This window comes from Ovis aries, chromosome 11 (assembly GCF_016772045.2).
Source record: "Ovis aries strain OAR_USU_Benz2616 breed Rambouillet chromosome 11, ARS-UI_Ramb_v3.0, whole genome shotgun sequence".
Taxonomy (NCBI): Eukaryota; Metazoa; Chordata; class Mammalia; order Artiodactyla; family Bovidae; genus Ovis; species Ovis aries.
The window spans coordinates 16,876,146-16,893,653 of NC_056064.1; the positions used below are offsets into that span (position 1 = coordinate 16,876,146).

Sequence of the window (17,508 nt, forward strand, 5' to 3'; positions counted from 1 at the left end):
ACAGTGAGCTCTGGCTCAAAATCTCAGGGTTCCTCCCTTGGAACTTCCTTGGTGGTAAAGTCAAACCCATGAGTCCCAGCTCTACTACCTACGTCTTCACTAAGTGTCAGGCTTCCCAACTGTAAAATGGGCATGTGATAATAAGATGCCTTCCCATCAAGGTAGTCGGGACCATAATTAGGAAAAAGATAGTTCCTCTGAAAATGCCAAGCAGGGGCCAGCACAGAGTAGAGGCTCAGGAATTTTTAGTCTCCTTCCCTCCAACTTCTTGGGGCCATTGAGAAAGTTGAAGCCGTACATGGGTCATCTCTCAATGGCAACACGCAGTGAGCAATGAAAATGATGGTCATGGGGTCCATCTTCACCTCAGGCTTCCCCCCACCCCCCACCCCTGTCACTCCTGCAGGTCCAGGTTTGATACGTGCACCATTAATTCTTACAAAAGGATCCAGCTAAGAGCAGTTCTTGATTCTTAGCAACCTTGCAAATTCAGCCCTGCCATCCCAGATGAGGCTGTCAGCGCTTACCAGGAGAGCAGAGAAGTGCCTCGGAGAATGGCAGGTCTGAAGAAGCAGCGAGCTCTGGCCTGACAGTCTGGGCTTAAATAAATTGTCTTTTGTGACTGGGAGCGATAAGGCCTGCGTTTGAAGCGCCAGTTACTCTTACAGGTCATTATGCACGGCGACCGGGAAGGAAAGCGGCATCTTGTCCCGAGTTTCTAGCAAAACTGTGCTGTGGGTAAATAGCTCTCAGCCTTTGATGTTGAGCAAAGAGGAAAATGATCCTCTCAGAGAAGCGAGAAGGGAATAGCGAGGCAGGGGCGGCGGGCTGGGGCGCGGCAGGCAGGGAGACCTGCAGAGAAGTGCAGTCCGTGTGCGCCTGCCTGGCTTTGAGCCCCTTCTTCTGCCCCCACGAAGGTAAACCGTCTCTCCTCTAATACCCTCTAGGAAAAGCAAGCAAAAACGCTTAGGAACAATTAAGAGGGAAGCTGAGAATACCAGAGCAGAGAAAGGGAGGGGAGGGGAGTGGAACAAGATATCAGGTGTGAGATCCCGCCATAACTAGCAAGGCTGGCCAGCTCTTCAGGGCGCCTCCCAGAGGTGGGCGAGGGAATGCGAGTAGCAACCCCTTGAAGCCCATTCATTCATTCATCCATCCAACAAACACCACCCTCTCCAACAAACAGTCCTATAAATCACCATCTAGTTATATACTTTGATATGCACGAAAAAGGAGCAGTCCCCAACCATTTTGGCACAAGGGACCGGTTTCATGGAAGACAATTTTTCCACGGACTGGGGTGGACGCGGGGGGTGGGGGGGTGTATAAGGATGTTTTCAAGATGATTCAAGTGTATTAAATTTAGTATGCCCCACTGATCTGATCTGACAGGTGGCAGACCTCAGGTGGTAAAGCAAGGGAGGGAGGGAGTGCATGCTAAGTCGCTTCGGTTGTGTCTGACTCTTTGGGACCCCATGGACTGTAGCCCACCGGGCTCCTCTGTCCATGGGATTCTCCAGACAAGAATACTGGAGTGGGTTGCCATGCCCTCCTCCAGGGGATCTTCCCGACCCAGGGATTGAGTGAGCATCTCTTACATCGCCTGATTGGCAGGCGGGTTCTTTACTAGTGCCACCGGGGAAGCCCAAAGGATGGGGAGTGGCTGTAAATACAGATGAAACTTCTGTCTCACCACTCACCTCCTGCTGTGCAGCCGGGTTCCTAACAGGTCATGGACCAGCACTGGTCCGTGGCCAGGGCGCCGGGGACCCTAGCTATAAAGGGAAATAGTGGGCGTGCAGGGCTTGTGCCTCTTTACAATCTCCATAAGCCTTGCAAGTAGTAGGAACTCATGCATATGACTGTTGATTGGCTGATGGAAAAAGCGAGGCAGAGAGGCGCAGCATAGAGCTCAGAAACAGCCCAATGACAATGACGACATGCCCAAAGAGATCATGTGTGTTAGAACCAGACAGAGATGGCTTTGAACCTCAGCTTTTCTACTTAATAGCTGTGTGACCTTGGACAAGCTGCTTAACCTCTCTGGGCTGTGGTTTTGTCCTCTGCACAATGGAAACAACAATATCCACCTGCGGTTACTGCTGCATATGATAGCTGCCCTGGTGAAGGAGCAAAGGGGGAACGTGAGGAGGGATGTTATACAACTTGGTCCATGAGCTTGGGACGGCTTCCTGGAGGAGGTGATGCATCGATCCAGTCTTGGAGAATGGGCAGAGGTTGCCCAGGCCAAAAAAGGAACAAGACCTGTTACAGGTAGTGGAAGCAGCAACTAGAAAGCCACAAGTAGGCGAACCAGCAGGGCACATCCAGAGGTGTCAGAGTTGTTTAATGTAGCTCCACCCACTCACTCATTTATTCATTCACTTGTCCACTTGACATATATTTCTGGAATACCCCCAGGTGCCAGGCCCTGTGCTAGCCACTAGGGGTAGACTCCTCAGTGAACATGCAGAGGTAACCACCAAGCCCATGAGTTTATCTTCCAGTGAATTCCCATGGACTCAGATGGGAAGAGGAGGATGGAGCAGACAGAGAGAGCATCATAGAAGGCTGAGTGTGGAGGGGGGGCCTGGATCTTACTCTCAGGGGGATGCGCAGCCCTGATGGATTTTAACCACAGGATAAATATAATCAAGTTTGCATTTCTGAAGGAGTGAGCCATGGTTCACTTAAAAGATGGGCTGGAGAAGGTTGTCTGGAATCCAGCAGTCCAGCTAAGAAACTGCAGCAGCCCAAGCAAGAAATGACGGAGGTCATTAAGTTAAAGTCGTGCAGAAGAGAAAGTCAAGTTGGATCCAGAGACAGTGTTGACGGGCCCTGCTGGTTGATTGGACGTGGGGTGAGAAAGAGGAAGAGGGGACACCCGCTCTGCGGGTCTGGTTTGAGCCCCTGGGCAGGTGGCAGTGCTATCCCCCAGGACACGTGCACAGGAGAGCCATCCAGTGGGGCGGGGCTGAGGAAGCCTTGATCCCATTGGGACATGCTGGTAGTTGGGTGTCTATGTCCCCCTGAAATCATGCGTATCAGGCAGTTGGATCAGTGTGTCTGGAGCCCAAGAGAAAGCTCAGGCTGGAGGCACAGATTACAGGATAGAAAGCATACAGACAATGCTTGACACTTGAGAGTGGACGTGGCTGCCCGCAGCCCCTCTACCCACCCCGCCCCGGGGAGGGGGGTGGAAAGGGAAGGATTAACAGAGGGAGAAGAGACCAGACCCCATGGCAACAAACCCCAAAGGGTGTCCAGATGTGTTCTGTGATGCCAGAATCCAGCCCATTAACCCGGGGTGAGGAATCACTGGTCCCCAAGAGGGTTGACTATGACGGGCTGTGGGACGCTGTTGGATTTCTGGAGTTCCCAGGCTGCTGCCAAGTCCAAAGTCACCCACGTGCTTCTTTCTCTTCTCTCTCTCAGGTGTTTACAAAATATGGGAAGTGTTACATGTTTAACTCAGGCGAGGATGGCAAGCCTCTGCTCACCACGGTCAAGGGGGGGACAGGCAACGGGCTGGAGATCATGCTGGACATTCAGCAGGATGAGTACCTGCCCATCTGGGGCGAGACAGGTGAGCCGGGCCAGGGGCCGGGGCAGGGGGTGAGGGAGGAGGGGTGCAGCCTCCGGGAGACCTTTGCCTGGAGCAGGTTATCTTGGCCCACCCGGTGAAGGACTGCCTCCATCAAGGGGCGGGTGATATGCCGGTGAATGGGAAGGACGCCCCGGCACAAGCTGTGATGCCCTGAGTTTCCCTTGGATTTCACTACGTGGGAGGGGGCCGGTGCTGGGGATACTGGAAAGTGAAGGTGGATAGGATGAGAGGAGGCGCGGAGGAAGGCTTGAATTAACAAGTTCGGTTGGAGCGGTGGGTGGCGCGATTTCAGGAGAAGAGGAAGTGATGGACCAGCCCCTTCCTCTTCCGCCTTCTTGAACATCCCAATCCGGCTACAGGGCCCAGTGGAAAGCAGATTTCTCCCGCTGGGGGAAGGTGGAGGGGCTGCTGGAAAATGCAAGGGCACAGACTCAGCCTGCGTGAGCCCATGGGGGACCGGGTGTACAGGTCCCAAAGCTTATTTCATGCATCCAGTTATTCGTTTATTTATTCAGCAAACTATTCATAAGCCACATGTGCTATCTCAGGCTTTACACCAAAATAAAGATATTGAATTGAAAAAAGACCAAGCCCTTGATCACAGCCTAGTGGAGGAGACTCACAGTCCACTGGGACCCGAGGGTCCCCGGTGCTGGGGTGGGATGACAGCCTTTACCTGGGAGGAGGGAGGGTTCAGGGAAAGCATTGCAGGGCATAGGGTCCTTGGAGTCTTGAGATTATCTCATGAGATCCTCATGAGAGGGGTGCAGGAAGGACAGGGAAGGCCCTGTGATGATGGAGGGGTGGTTGGAATGATACGGCAGGGAGGCCTAGGGAGGCCGGCAGCCTCTAGATCTCACCAAGTGAAGTGGAAGAGGTGCCCAAGCATGGGACCCTGGATGCCAAGGAGACCCAAAGAGAGATTAAGGTAACCCTAGGTTCAGGGCCGAAAGAGGGGAAGGAGGAGGAAGTCTGGAGATGCGCCTGAGAGGGCCCCCAGGCAGGGATGAAGGGAGAGCAGAGTGCAGCAGGAAGGAGGCCCAGGCCCTCAGGTTGCAGCTGAGGAGGGGGTGAAGGCCACACACCCCGGCCCTCATTTCTTGCAGCCCAGCCTCCATCCCATGATTCCCACAGCCGTTCCCTCAGCCCATCCTGAGGCCTGGCCCTCCCCAGCCCCAGGCCCTCCGGGCTTCTGAGGGCAGCGAGGGCCTCCACCCTGGGGAGGACTGACCACACGCCCAGAGCTCTCTCCCGTCCACCGCACTGCCTCTCCAGGCTCCTCGCCTCTGAGCACCCCTCGGGGCATGTTGTGGTCACTCCTCTTGCTCCTGAAGAGTGAGATGGCCTCACAAGCATCACCCACTCATATGGATCCAGTACCGTCTCCGGGAGCTCACCGCAGGCTCCAGCCCTCTGCCAAGCAGACACTTAGTTGAATCCATCCACTTCCCTAAATTCAGGGTCCCCACTGTCTGCTTGCCTGGAGAGTCCCCATGGACAGAGGAGCCTGGCTGGCTACAGTCCATGGGGTCCGAAAGACTTGGACACAACTGAGCGACTAAGCACTGCCCTCTAGCAAACAGATAAAGAAATGTGTTAGTGCCACGCACTGGAAAAGGGCCCACAGAGCCTGGGTTTCCAGAACATCCTTCAGGCCAGCCTGTGTTCTGAGACCCGGGGCCCAAAGACAACCCTGGGTCCTGGGAGCTGGGACCAGGTCCCCAAGACCTGGTCCTCTACCTTGGAGACACCAGAACATACTTGCTCATTGAACCTCTTGTGGAAAAGGAGAGAAATAAAAAAGAAAATGAATCCTGGAGGGATGTCCCTGCTGAGCCAGTGGTTAAGAATCCGCCTGCCAATGCAAGGGACACAGGTTCTATCTCTGGTTCGGGAAGATCCCACATGCTGAGGGACAACTAAACCTGTGCACCGCAACTACTAAAGCCTGTGCATCCTAGAACCCAAGCTCTGCAACTAGAGAAGCCACCACAATGAGAAGCCTGCACACCACAACTAGAGTAGCCCCTGCTCGCCGCAACTAGACAAAGCCCACACGTGGCAACAAAGACCCGGCACAGCCAGAAATTAAACTAAAAAGAAAAGAATCCCGGAGACCCCATACCTACAGCCTGACCAAAAGTTAGTTATATCCATCCAGTGTAATGTTGGATTTCTCACCTGTTACCTTGAGTCAGAAGCCAAAGCACATGTATGGACACACACACACACACACACACACACACACACACTCGCAAGGCAGGCTGCCCCACTCACTCCCAGACATCCTCACCCAGCACGGCTCCCTGCAGGGTCACCTTGAGTCTCCACACTGACCACTGATGGCCTGGGCTCCAACCACAAGGCCTTTCCCAGGGAATCTGCATTCTGCCCCCTAAAGCTGTGGATGGTCTGAGCAGGAAAGAACCTGAGACCATCTATTCCAGACACACACACACACACACACACACAGAAACCCCACCCCTGCGTGCCTGTTCTACAGAGGCCTGGTGGGAAGCAGTGATGGACTGATAGTCACATGGTGAATCTGTGGCCAAGCCAGGACCGTACTGACCCAAGCTTCTTGACCAGCCGTCAGCCCTCATGGACCATGAGCTATATCCATTCAGGACAAATCTTTAATCGTAGTTAAGGACCTACTGTGAGCCTAACACTCAGGCAGGACATGGTCGGACTGCAGAAGACACAGGACACAGCCCCTGCCTTTCAAGCCACTATCAGGAACCAGAGCTGCACACAGAATCCAGAAGAAGTTCCAGGCTCCCTCCTGCCAGCAGAGTGAGCGTGAGCTGTCCCTAGTGAGACACCAGCACTTGTCACTCAAACCACGTCCTCTGAGGTTGGATAATTCAGGGCATGAAGGAGAAGGGGTTGAAAGCAGGACAGAAGCCAGAAGAAATTAGTGAGAGAAGAAACTGGTCGTTGCTGCAATGCTAACTGTGCTGTCCTACATGGTAGCCACACTGAGCCTTTGATATGTGATCAATGAGGAACTGAGGTTTTATTATCATAGGATGTATATTCATTTAAATCGCCACAGGGGGAGTGGCCGCCATATTGGAGAGCACAGCTTCAGTAGCTCTGGCTGACTTCTTGAATTTTTGCCTTCGCAGCCATCCCTGCATTCCTCTGGGGCCATAACTACCCTCCCTCCCAGCCTTCCCCTCATGTTGAGCAATAGGAAAGGAAAGGAAAGTGAAGTCAGTCAGTTGTGTCCGACTCTTTGCGACCCCATAGATTTTAGCCTACCAGGCTCCTCTGTCCATGGGATTTTCCAGGTAAGAGTACTGGAGTGGGTTGCCATTTCCTTCTCCAGAGGATCTTCCCAACCCAGGGATCGAACCCGGGTCTCCTGCATTGCAGACAGACACTTTACCGTCTGAGCCACCAGGGAAGCAATAGGAAGGGCTCCTTATCTCCATTTGCCAGGGATGAAAGCTGAGGTTAGGCAACTTCACCCAGGCCACCCAGCCACGCCTCCTGAATCCCCACACCCAGACTTCCTCCACAGCACCTTTCTTCAGGCTGAGAAACCATTGTGTCATGAGCATTTCTTAGAGATTCTGGTCACCTCAAAACTGCTTGTTTCCTGGACTGGTAGGGGGTGAGCCTCACATGGGTGGAATTGAGGTCCACACACCTGCTGAAGGACAAGAGGGGGGCTCTGGTGAGTGAGGGATGTTTGTCCATAAGGCCACCTGAGGAGGCGTAGCCACGCTCTGCTTTTTGGTCATTGCTCCCAAAGACTGAGGGGATGGCCAAGCCTCATCCCACCTTGGGCTTTCGGAGGGAGCTGCCTTCCTGACCTGCCAAGCCAGGTGGCTCCACGGATGCCACCTTGCCTCCCTGACCTTTTCAATTCCCCTCAATCCCCAGGAAAAGGAACTTGAGTCCTTAGAGGAGACAGATGGGTGACGATGGAGGAGAAAGGAATGGAAAGCTGGCTGTTGAGGGAGTAGCTACAGACAGCTTGATAAGAGGCAGAGCAGTAAGACAAGGAAGTAACTTTATAGAGTCAGACCCATGATCGAACACCCAGCCCTGCCTTTACCAGCAGATCAGATGAGCGCTCTCTGCAAACTCTAAACAGTCAAAGGTTGATAACGACAACCAGTAGATAGGAGGATGGTCAGACCACCCCCGAGGCAGAGACGGTTCCAAATATCCTATTCCGACACAAGGGTCCTGGAGCACTTTATCCTCTGCACATCTCATTCTCAAAGCGGAGCCTCTGGCACATTCTTGCTTCACTTCTCAGAAATTTCAGGAAGCACTGGGGGAGCCATGCTTCTGGGTGTAACTCTGACCTACAGGGAGGACCTTTGGTGCCAAAGAGTGAATAAGGAAAAGGCATTCACTTTGGATGGACCCAGCCCTATGGACTCACACTTAGCAAGTAGAAAGTGACTATGAAATCAATCAAAAATGTTCTTTCCCCCAGGCTGACAATGCCTCCTTGGTCAAACATCCTTGTGGAAGGCACCCTGGAAATATACCACTTTAAAGAAGGCAGGCTCAGTCACACACATGGGCCTTGCCAGCATGCCCCCAGATCCTGAGTTTTGGATGTTACATGTTACAGGAATAAAAATGATCTGGAGAACCCTGGTTAGGCAGAGTTAAACACGTTAATTCAGGGCGAGGATTCTCCATATATCACATTATGAATCTCCAAGATAGCAACGTTGCATAAAGCATTTATTTCCGCAATGCTTTTGACCGTGGAAAACCTTCTTTTTCATGGAGGACCTCACAAAATAGAAAAAGGACTGAAAAGCTGTCTTAGGCTACAGAAGTGCAGATTTCACGACCAGCATCTTGCTAAAGGAAATTAAATTGAAGGCAGGTGGGAGGTTGTTAAAAATGAAACTCGGTGTAGATGCCTCTGAGTAACTTCAAAGATAAAAGAAATAAGCAGTGGGTTATCTAGGCTGCACATGAGAAAACCCAGATTCAGACAAGCTTGGGCATAAAAGAATTGTATTACCCCTGGAATCCAAGGCAAGCTTCAACAACCCAGCTGCGGGAAGGCAAGGGGGCGGCGTGAGAAACAACTGGAAACAAGGGCACCCGCCTCCTTGGTCTTTCACCCCTTCTTTTTCCTCTCCTCTCTCTGATTTGCTTTTTTCTCTCTCACTAGAGACAGGGTTTCTCCGCACATGTATCTTTTCACACACAGCTCCCAATAGATTTATATTTTTTCATGGTCTACCATCAGCAAGAGGCCACGCTGATTCTCTCACTGTTCTATTAAGAAGAAAACAACAAGGAAGGGATTCATTGGCCCAGCCCAGTCAGGTGCTCTCCCCTGGGCCAATCAGTGACCAGAGGGTGTGTCTATGGAGGGACAAGGGACCCCTGAGGGAGCTGGGTTCCCCAAGCCAGTCATGGGAATGGCCCTCCTCAGGGAGGTAGGGGTGAGCATGGGGATGGGTTACATCTGAGCAAACTGGAATCAGTGTGCTGGGAGCTCGCTAATGGACTTGCATTCTAGATAGATAGGCTCAAAATTATCGCCTTCATTCAAGCTGATGTAGAATACACTTTTTAAAATATTAGTGCACTTTAATTTTTTCTTTTTATATTTTCTTTTTTAAAACTTTTTATATTATATTGATATATAGTTGATTAACAATGCCATGATAGTTTCAGGTGTCCAGCAAAGTGATTCTGTTATACGTACATATATATCTATTCTTTTTAAAATTCTTTTCCCATTTAGCTTGCTACATAATAATGAGCAGAGTTCCCCGTGCTATGCAGTAGGTCCCTGTTGAGAATACACTTTTTAAAAGATTTGTTTTTATGTTGACCATTTTTAAAATCTTTACTGAATTTATTACAGAGTTGCTTCTGTTTTATGTTTTGGTTTTTTGGCCACGAGGCATGTGGAATCTTAGCTCCCCAGACCAGGGATCAACCCTGCACCCTCTGCATTGGAAGGTGAAGTCTTAACTGTTAATACTAGACTTCCAGGGAAGTTCTGAAAATATACTTTTTAATCAAGTAAACTCTGCCTTGATGTCCCCAGATCCTAGTGTTGGGGGGAAATGAATTTGACATTATATTTTTAAGCATAGAAATTATTTTGAGAGTCCTCGCTCTAATAGAGTCGATACCTTACCACGTATCATCTCCCCAGGCTCATTTCCTCCTACTCAGCCCCGTGTTCTCGTGGCTGTAGCCACTCTGACTTCCCAGTGACTCCCTGTGACTTCCTCAAAGCTTCCCTTTGAGCACCTGCATCCTCCTTTCCCTCTGCCTAGCATTCCCTGCTCAGACCATGTGGCTCATGGCCTCACCTCCATCAAGCCTTGCTCGGATCTCACCTCCCCTCACTACCCTATTTAAAATTGCACTCCACCCCACTCCTCACCCCTCCTTATCTGTTCTGCTTGTCCTCTGTTCCATGTCATGTCATCTTCAAGTATGCCATATGAGTTACTTATTTACTAATATTTTTGGTTGTGAATCTGTCTCTATTGAAACACAGGCTACAAAAGGTTAGGGATCTTGGACTGTCTGGCTCACTGACATCTACCAGGGCAATAGATATCTGTTGATACATTTGTTGAGAGAGAGAAAATATCGCTGTACTGTGCACAGCGATGGGACTAGGGTGGTTGGTTGGTTCAGTCGCTATGTTGTGTCCAATGCTTGCAACCCCATGGACTGTAGCCCACCAGGCTCCTCCATCCATGGGATTCTGCAGGCAAGAATACCAGAGTAGGTTGCCGTTTCCTTCTCCAGGGGATCTTTGATCTCGACTCAGGGATCAAACTTGAGTCTCTTTCATTGCCGTCAGTTTTTTAGTTTTTGGTTTTTGGTTGTTTTTTTTTTTTTTTAAATCACTGAGCCACCAGTAGCCACCTTGTGCCATGAACATTCTGTCCCATGAATCCCCAAAGTGACCCTCCAAACAAAGTATAATCCCCATTGAAAAACTAAGAAGCTGGAGCCCAGAGAGGTTGAGGAAGCTCCCCAAGAACACACACCTTGCTAAGTAGTTGAACCCAGCTAAAAACCCACTTATGGACTCACAAGCAAGTCTCCTTCCACTACATTCCTTTAAAACTCAAAAAAGTGATTGTAAAGGCACAGCCATAAAAATATCTCAGAAAAAAATATTCTAGTGACATCTTTGGAGACAGAATGGCATATAATGATAGGTCTGTTGCTATTCTCCCTTTCTATTTTTTTCCTCTTTTTTTTTTCCCATAGCAGAATCCTTGTATTGAACAAAAGCTTTAGCACAGCCCCAATATATAAAGCAGATAAAGGAAGAGCTGCTCTGGTTCAACTGGAGATAGTTTGATTTCTCTATGCTCCACTGTGGCCAACCTTGAGACTCCCTGAGGAACCCTAGGGCTCCAAGGAACCCAATTTGAAAACCACTGAATAAGTGGGACTTCTCTGGTCTAGGGGTTAAGATGGTACTTTCAATCCCTGGTTGAGGAACTAAGATCCCATGTGCCATGAGGCATGGCAAAATAAAAATAAAAGTAAATCTTTCTTAAAATTAAAAAAAAAGGCTGAATGGGCAGCTGATGCTCTTGGGAATGAAAAGCACCCATTGGTCCTATGGCTTGTGTACATCCTGGGATCAGTTCTACCTCCGTCCCTCTTCTCCTGGAATGATGGAAGGAGCCCATGGTGTGTCCGCTGAGCCTCAGGGAAGATTATAGTCTAAACTTCTGATTGGACACAGTGGAATGAACATAAGTATGCATGGAGGCTCCCTCCCAAATCTCTCCTAAATGGCAATCGAGTTTTTTTTTTTCAAGTATAAACCCACAAGGCCAAAGAAGATGGACAAGAAGAGAACAGTAGGTGTCAGCAAGTTTATGGAAAATGGAGAGCAGATGTTAATTGACTGGGCAGAGCAGACAAGGCTGAAAGATCGGGGTCTGCACAGGGAAACCGATTAAAGCCAAACTGTTCTCTGCATAGACAACCCCCTTCCTTGAGAAAGGATGAGGATTGGAGGCATGAGATGTTGCACACAATGAGGATGAGAAGTGCAGCTGAAACTAGGAGGATTAGTTAGGAGTCTGTGAAAGAAGTTGTGCAACCAAGTATCTCTCTACACCTGAGCGAAAAATCAGATTGAAAAATAGATAGGCTCAGGACTTCCCTGGTGATCTAGCAGTTCAGAGTCTTCCTTGCAATGCAGGAGACACGGGTTTGATCCCTGGTTGGGGAACTAAGATCTCGCATGCCAGGGAGTAACTAGGCCCTCGTATCTCAACTAGAGAGTCCGTGCACCACAACGAAAGATACTGCATGTGGCAACGAAGAGCCCCGTGCCGCAACTAAGACCCACTGCAGCCAAATAAATAAATGAACAAGTAAATTCATTTTTAAAAAGAAATAGGCTCTGGACTGGGGGAAACCAGACTTTTGGACTCTGTGGGAAAAGGCAAGGGTGGGATGATTTGAGAGAATAGCACTGAAACATGTATATTACCATATGTGAAATAGATCACCAGTCCAGGTTCGATGCATGAGACAGGGCGCTCAGGGCCGGTGCACTGGGATGACCCTGAGGGATGGGCTGGGGAGGGAGGTGGGAGGGGGGTTCAGGACGGGGCACACATGTACACCCATGGCTGATTCATGCCAATGTATGGCAGAAACCACTGCAATAGTGTAAAGTAATTAGCCTCCAATTAAAATAAACTAATTAATTTTTTTTAAAAAAGAAAAAACAGAACTAATTTTAAGAAAGGGGGAAGAAAAAACTGAGGGCATGGGTGAGGTGCTGTGTAGAATCCAGGGAGATAAGATGAGCTTCCGCCTCCTGAGTAGTGAGATCCTCAGTCACACTAATCTACCCCTCCCACCCCTAACCAGAAGCCTGAAGACACTGACAAGCTCAAGAGAAAATATCCACAGAGAATGACAGCCACAGTCCCCATACAGTTAGATCATCCTAGGGTGAAATCCCCTGGTAAGTCCTCTCACATACAAAGAAGACTGTCAGACATTAAATACCTCTTAATGATGAATGGAGAGTCAAAAAGTCAAGCACCTGAGAGAAGCCGCTTAACAGAAAGGGGCTTCCCAGGTGGAGCAGTGGAAAAGAATCTGCTTGCCAATGCAAGAGATTTGAGTTCGATCCCCAGATCAGGAAGATCCCCTAGAGAAGGAAATGGCAACCCACTCCAATATTCTTGCCTGGGAAATCCCATGGACAGAAGAGCCTGGCCGACTACAGTCTACGGGGTTGCAGAGTTGGACACAACTGAGCGACTGAGCCTGCACACACGCTAACAGGAAAGGAATCAAAACCAAACAAATGAAAAAGAAACTTTGAGGAAATAGAGATAATGGTTAATGGCATGAGTTCTAGAGCCTTGGCTCAAATCCCAGCTAGTCAGCTTACCAGCTGTGTGACCTTAGACAAGTTACTTAGCTTCACTGAGCCTCAGTTCCATTATCTCTAAAATGAGAATAATATTATTATCTATTCTTTAAGGTTGTTAGGAAGGTAGAAATGAGTTCATATTTTTGTGAAACACTTAGCAAAGTGCCTGAATAATATCAGGCACTATGTACGTGTTTGATAAATAAAAAATAAATGCAGAGAGCAGAAGAAAACATCAAAACATTTTAATTAAAATTCTCAAGAGGTAAGAGAGATACTGCACTCGTAAACACCAGCTATTAAAATTGGATGCTATTAAAAAGTAACATCCAAAGGAAAAAATATTTTTTAAACCTACTGAAAATTAAAAATATGATTGCAAACATTTTTTAAACCCACAGAAGGATTGGAATTGAGGAAACTGCCTGAAAAGTAAAACAAAAAAGATGAACAGATGGAAAATGGGAGAGAAAAAAATGCAAAAATGAGAAAGCTCAACATCCTACAACTAAGATTTCTAGAATTACAAAAGTGAGAGCATGGAAAAGAAGAGGTTGCCAAAGAAATAAAATAAGAAAAATTCCCAACTGACCCATGCGATTTTCCATAATGAAAGAATTCACTAAGTCCTGTGTGCGATAAGTGGCAAGAGAACCAGACCAAGATGCATCCTTGCAAAATTCAGGCTCACAAAGAGAACGTTTCTAAAGGTTCTGGAGAGAAAAAAAAAAAAAAAAACAGTCAAATACCTAGAATCTAAAATTAGAATCGGCTTCTCAATGCATGCAGTAGAAGCCGGAAGACAACGGCAGAATGCCCTCAAATTTGGGGCAGGGCCCAGGGAGCAGGAATCTTTCTTGTCTAAGAGAGAACTCTATATTCAGCAACCTATAAATTAAGTAAGAGTAGAATCTGGTTTCAAATATATTTGATATATCAAGAGTAGAGCATTTAGTTTCTGCTCTCTTAAGGGCTTCCCTGATAGCTCAGATGGTGACAAATCTGCCTGCAATGCTGAAGACCCAGGTTCAATCCCTGGGTCAAGAAGGTCCCCTGGAGAAGGGAATGGCAACCCACTCCAGTGTTCTTGCCTGGAGAATTCAATGGATGGAGGGGCCTGATGGGCTACAGTCCATGGGGTCGCAGAGAGTCTGACACGACTGGGCGATTAACACTTTGGGTTGCCTGTTGGCTCAGATGGTAAAGAATCCACCTGCAATGTAGGAGACCTGGGTTTTGTCTCTGGGTCAGAAAGATATGTTACAGTGTCATCAACCATAGTCACCATGTTTTATATAAACTCTTCTGACCTTTGACATCTTATAACTGAAAGTTTGTACACTTTGTACACTTTTTCTACCCTCTCCATTCCACCCACCCCCAGCCCTTGGAAACCACTTTTCTACTCTTTCTATGAGTTTGATCTCTTTTTTTGTTTTGGCCATTTCTGCTATAGAAAGTGAAGTCGCTCAGTCGTGTCCGACTCTTTGCGACCCGTGAACTGTAGCCCACCAAGCTCCTCTGTCCATGGGATTCTCCAGGCAAGAATTCTGGAGTGGGTTGCCATTTCCTTCTCCAGGGGATCTTCCCGACCCAGGGATCGAACCCAGGTCTCCCACATTGCAGGCAGATGCTTTAACCTCTGCACCACCAGGGAAGCCCTCTGCTATAGGTACAAGCCAAACAAAACAAAAAGAAAAAAAAAAAGATAAGGAAAACAAAACAAAAAGAAAAAAAGTAAGAAAAACAAAACAGTTTCACAAGGAAGAGATCAAAAATGTTATATACTCTAAGGCTGGGGTGTGGGTAATATTTGCATAGTCTTAAGTGAAAGCTGGTTACTGACATCTAGGTGAAAGGCAAGGGAGTATGCCAGAATATTTCATATAAGGAGCTTACAGCCTCAGCTCCCATGGTGGAAATTCAGTAGATAATACTTAAAAGTTACAAAAATCAAGAAATAACTATCAAGCAGTTGATGTCCATGAAACTATGAAAGTCAGTTCTGGGAGAAACAGCTCCAACCCTTGAGAGTAACTGCCTCTGAGGAGTGTGTCTCAGGGGATGGAGACAGGTGGAGCAGGAAAATACTATTTTTCATTAAAAGCCTTGAGGTACCATTTGGCTTTTAAAATTATGTACATGTATTGCTTTGATCAAAATTAAAATTAAATTAAAAAATAATCATAAATTTTCCACATAGCTGGAGGGCCTGAGCAACTCTCAAAGGTAGCATGATTCCCCGCCCCCATCACAAATAGGACAGAGCAAAAGTGGAGGGAGATGGTTGCTATGGTTTCCCCGACATCTCTGCCTCTGGGAGAGACTTTTGTGCTATTGCCTGGTACCAAGGACCTCTCCACAAGGAGAGGTGTGGGCTCTGGTTGAATTCTGAAATTCTAGAGCACCGGACTATGCTGCATGCAGCCAGCTGTGATTCTGAGCTCGCTCTCAAGAGTGGACCTTTATCCTGGAGAGGTGGTCTCTACAGGTGCCAAAGAATCTGCAGAAATGATGCCATGAGTCAGAAGCCCCCTTGGAGGCAGGAATCAATTAAGTAGATCAATCTGTGAAGACCTGCTTCATGCAGATGCTAAGTGCTGGGCAGGACATATACGTGCTCTAGTTAAATCTCCCGGGCAGCCAGGCAATGGTCGGAGGGGACCATCTAGGAGATAGATGAAACAGCCCCAGTTCAGAGCTCACATCTCAGCGCCGACTGTGTGCCTGACACTCAGGAATACAGATGTAAGGCCCAGTCCAGGGCCTTACATCAAATGGTTACATCAAAGCATTCACTGTCTAGGGACTATCCCAAGGGCTCCTTTTATGTAGGAGATGGAAACTCACTGATCCAAGAGTTCTCCTGTTAAATGCCTCAAGGAATGGCAGGCAATTGCAGTCTGCTCAGGAGGCATGTAAACAATTAAATGTCATGAAGTGTTAAGACAGGTAGAGGAAAGCTGGGGTACAAAGGAAGAGATAAAGTGTTCTGGAAGAGAAGAAAAGTGTTTCTCAGGGAGGCTTCAGAGAGGAGATGACCTCTGGTCCCATGCCCAGGCCTGTTTGCCAGGTGGCTGGGCAGTATGTGGGGGTCAGAAGAGGGGGTAAGTCGTAGGGAGGGGAGATGCCACGCAGAGGGAGGGGAATTGAGAGCAAAGGCCAGGACCAGCCCCTGATGTCCCGCGGTGGCTGGGTCCAAGGGTGAGGTTTGGGGCTAGAGAGGTAGGCAGAGACCAGCCCTTCACAGGCCTGGTGTGCTCTGCTGCAGCATAGATCTTCCCCTACGGGTCCTGCTACCCACAGTGTGGTCCTCCAGCCAACAGCACTGGCATCCCTGGAGAGCTCACCAATAATGCAGAACTCAGACCCCGCCCCAAGTCTGCCTGGTAAAAGGATCCCCGGTGACTCACGTTCAGTAGGAAAAGCTCTGATCTAGATCACTGTTCCCATCCTTTGGAAATACGAGGATGCCTTTTTAACATCCCAGATAGTTCTCAGACATCACCCACACCTGAATGCTATCATGTTTTTTACATTCATTTATTGAAAAAAATTCAATAACAAAAAGTTGCTATGAATTTGGTAATGCTTTGAACAAGATTTGCAATCTATATACAGGATCTGTTCAGCAATCTGGTGGGACCTAACGTCTGCTGGCGGGGTGCGTCAACAGAATCTTTATCAACAGAATCCTAATCATTCACCAACTTCCCCTATAGTTTCGGAGACATGGCACTTTCTCCTACACGCTGGTTACCCGCCCAGACTTATCAGCCCTCTCAGTCATTTATAATCTCTGAGCCTGAATGAACTAGGGAAACTCATTATTTAAATAATCCTTGAAATAAATCTTTTTGTAATGAGCCTAGACCCAACTCCACGTTCGGTGCCTTCTCTAATGTATGTTTGGTAACTGTTCTGTTTAATAGAATTGCACTTCTCTGTTGCATAACCAAGACATAACATTAACCCTCACCCTGCCTGACCCTCGAGCCCCAAGCATCTAACCAACTCTCCTGGGTATTCTCAGGTTTTGACCCTCCAAATACCAGAAGCTTGCACGTCCAGTGGCTCAGAAAGCCCGGTTTACTTCTTTGAGAAAGGGATGCTCTGTCTCTGGGCACAAGCTGTGCCCACCCTAACCCTATCCAGTGTAAGAAGTGGGACCTCTGGAACGCCACAAGCCACGCAGGACAGGTGGTTCTCCTGGGGGAGTTGGAGAGAGGGTCCCAGGACCCTCCCCACATATGCCTGGCCAAGCCAAGCACGTCCCTAAGAGCACCTCAGCTAGGGAGCACTTCAGATACAAAGATGCACTGGGGTCAGCTCTGTTGGGGTCAGCATGAAAACAAGAGTGCTCCGTGGGACTTCCCTGGTGGTCCACTGGTTAAGACTCTATGTTTCCAATGCCGGTGGCACGTGTTTGATCCCTGATCAGGGATCTAAGAACCCATATGCCAAATAAATAAATAAATTGATTAAATAAATTCTCCTAGAAAATAAGTTTAAA

At 48.4% G+C, this 17,508-nt stretch overlaps 1 protein-coding gene across 1 annotated transcript in view; it reads left to right on the plus strand.

The window, feature by feature from the left end:
* LOC101120341 (acid-sensing ion channel 2) overlaps nucleotides 1-17,508 on the plus strand; it is a 296,516-nt gene that overhangs the window by 195,384 nt on the left and 83,624 nt on the right. Inside the window, exon 2 of the mRNA XM_027975288.3 lies at nucleotides 3,436-3,586. Within this exon, the coding sequence (XP_027831089.1) occupies nucleotides 3,436-3,586 (151 nt within the window). The remainder of the gene's footprint in view (nucleotides 1-3,435; nucleotides 3,587-17,508) is intronic.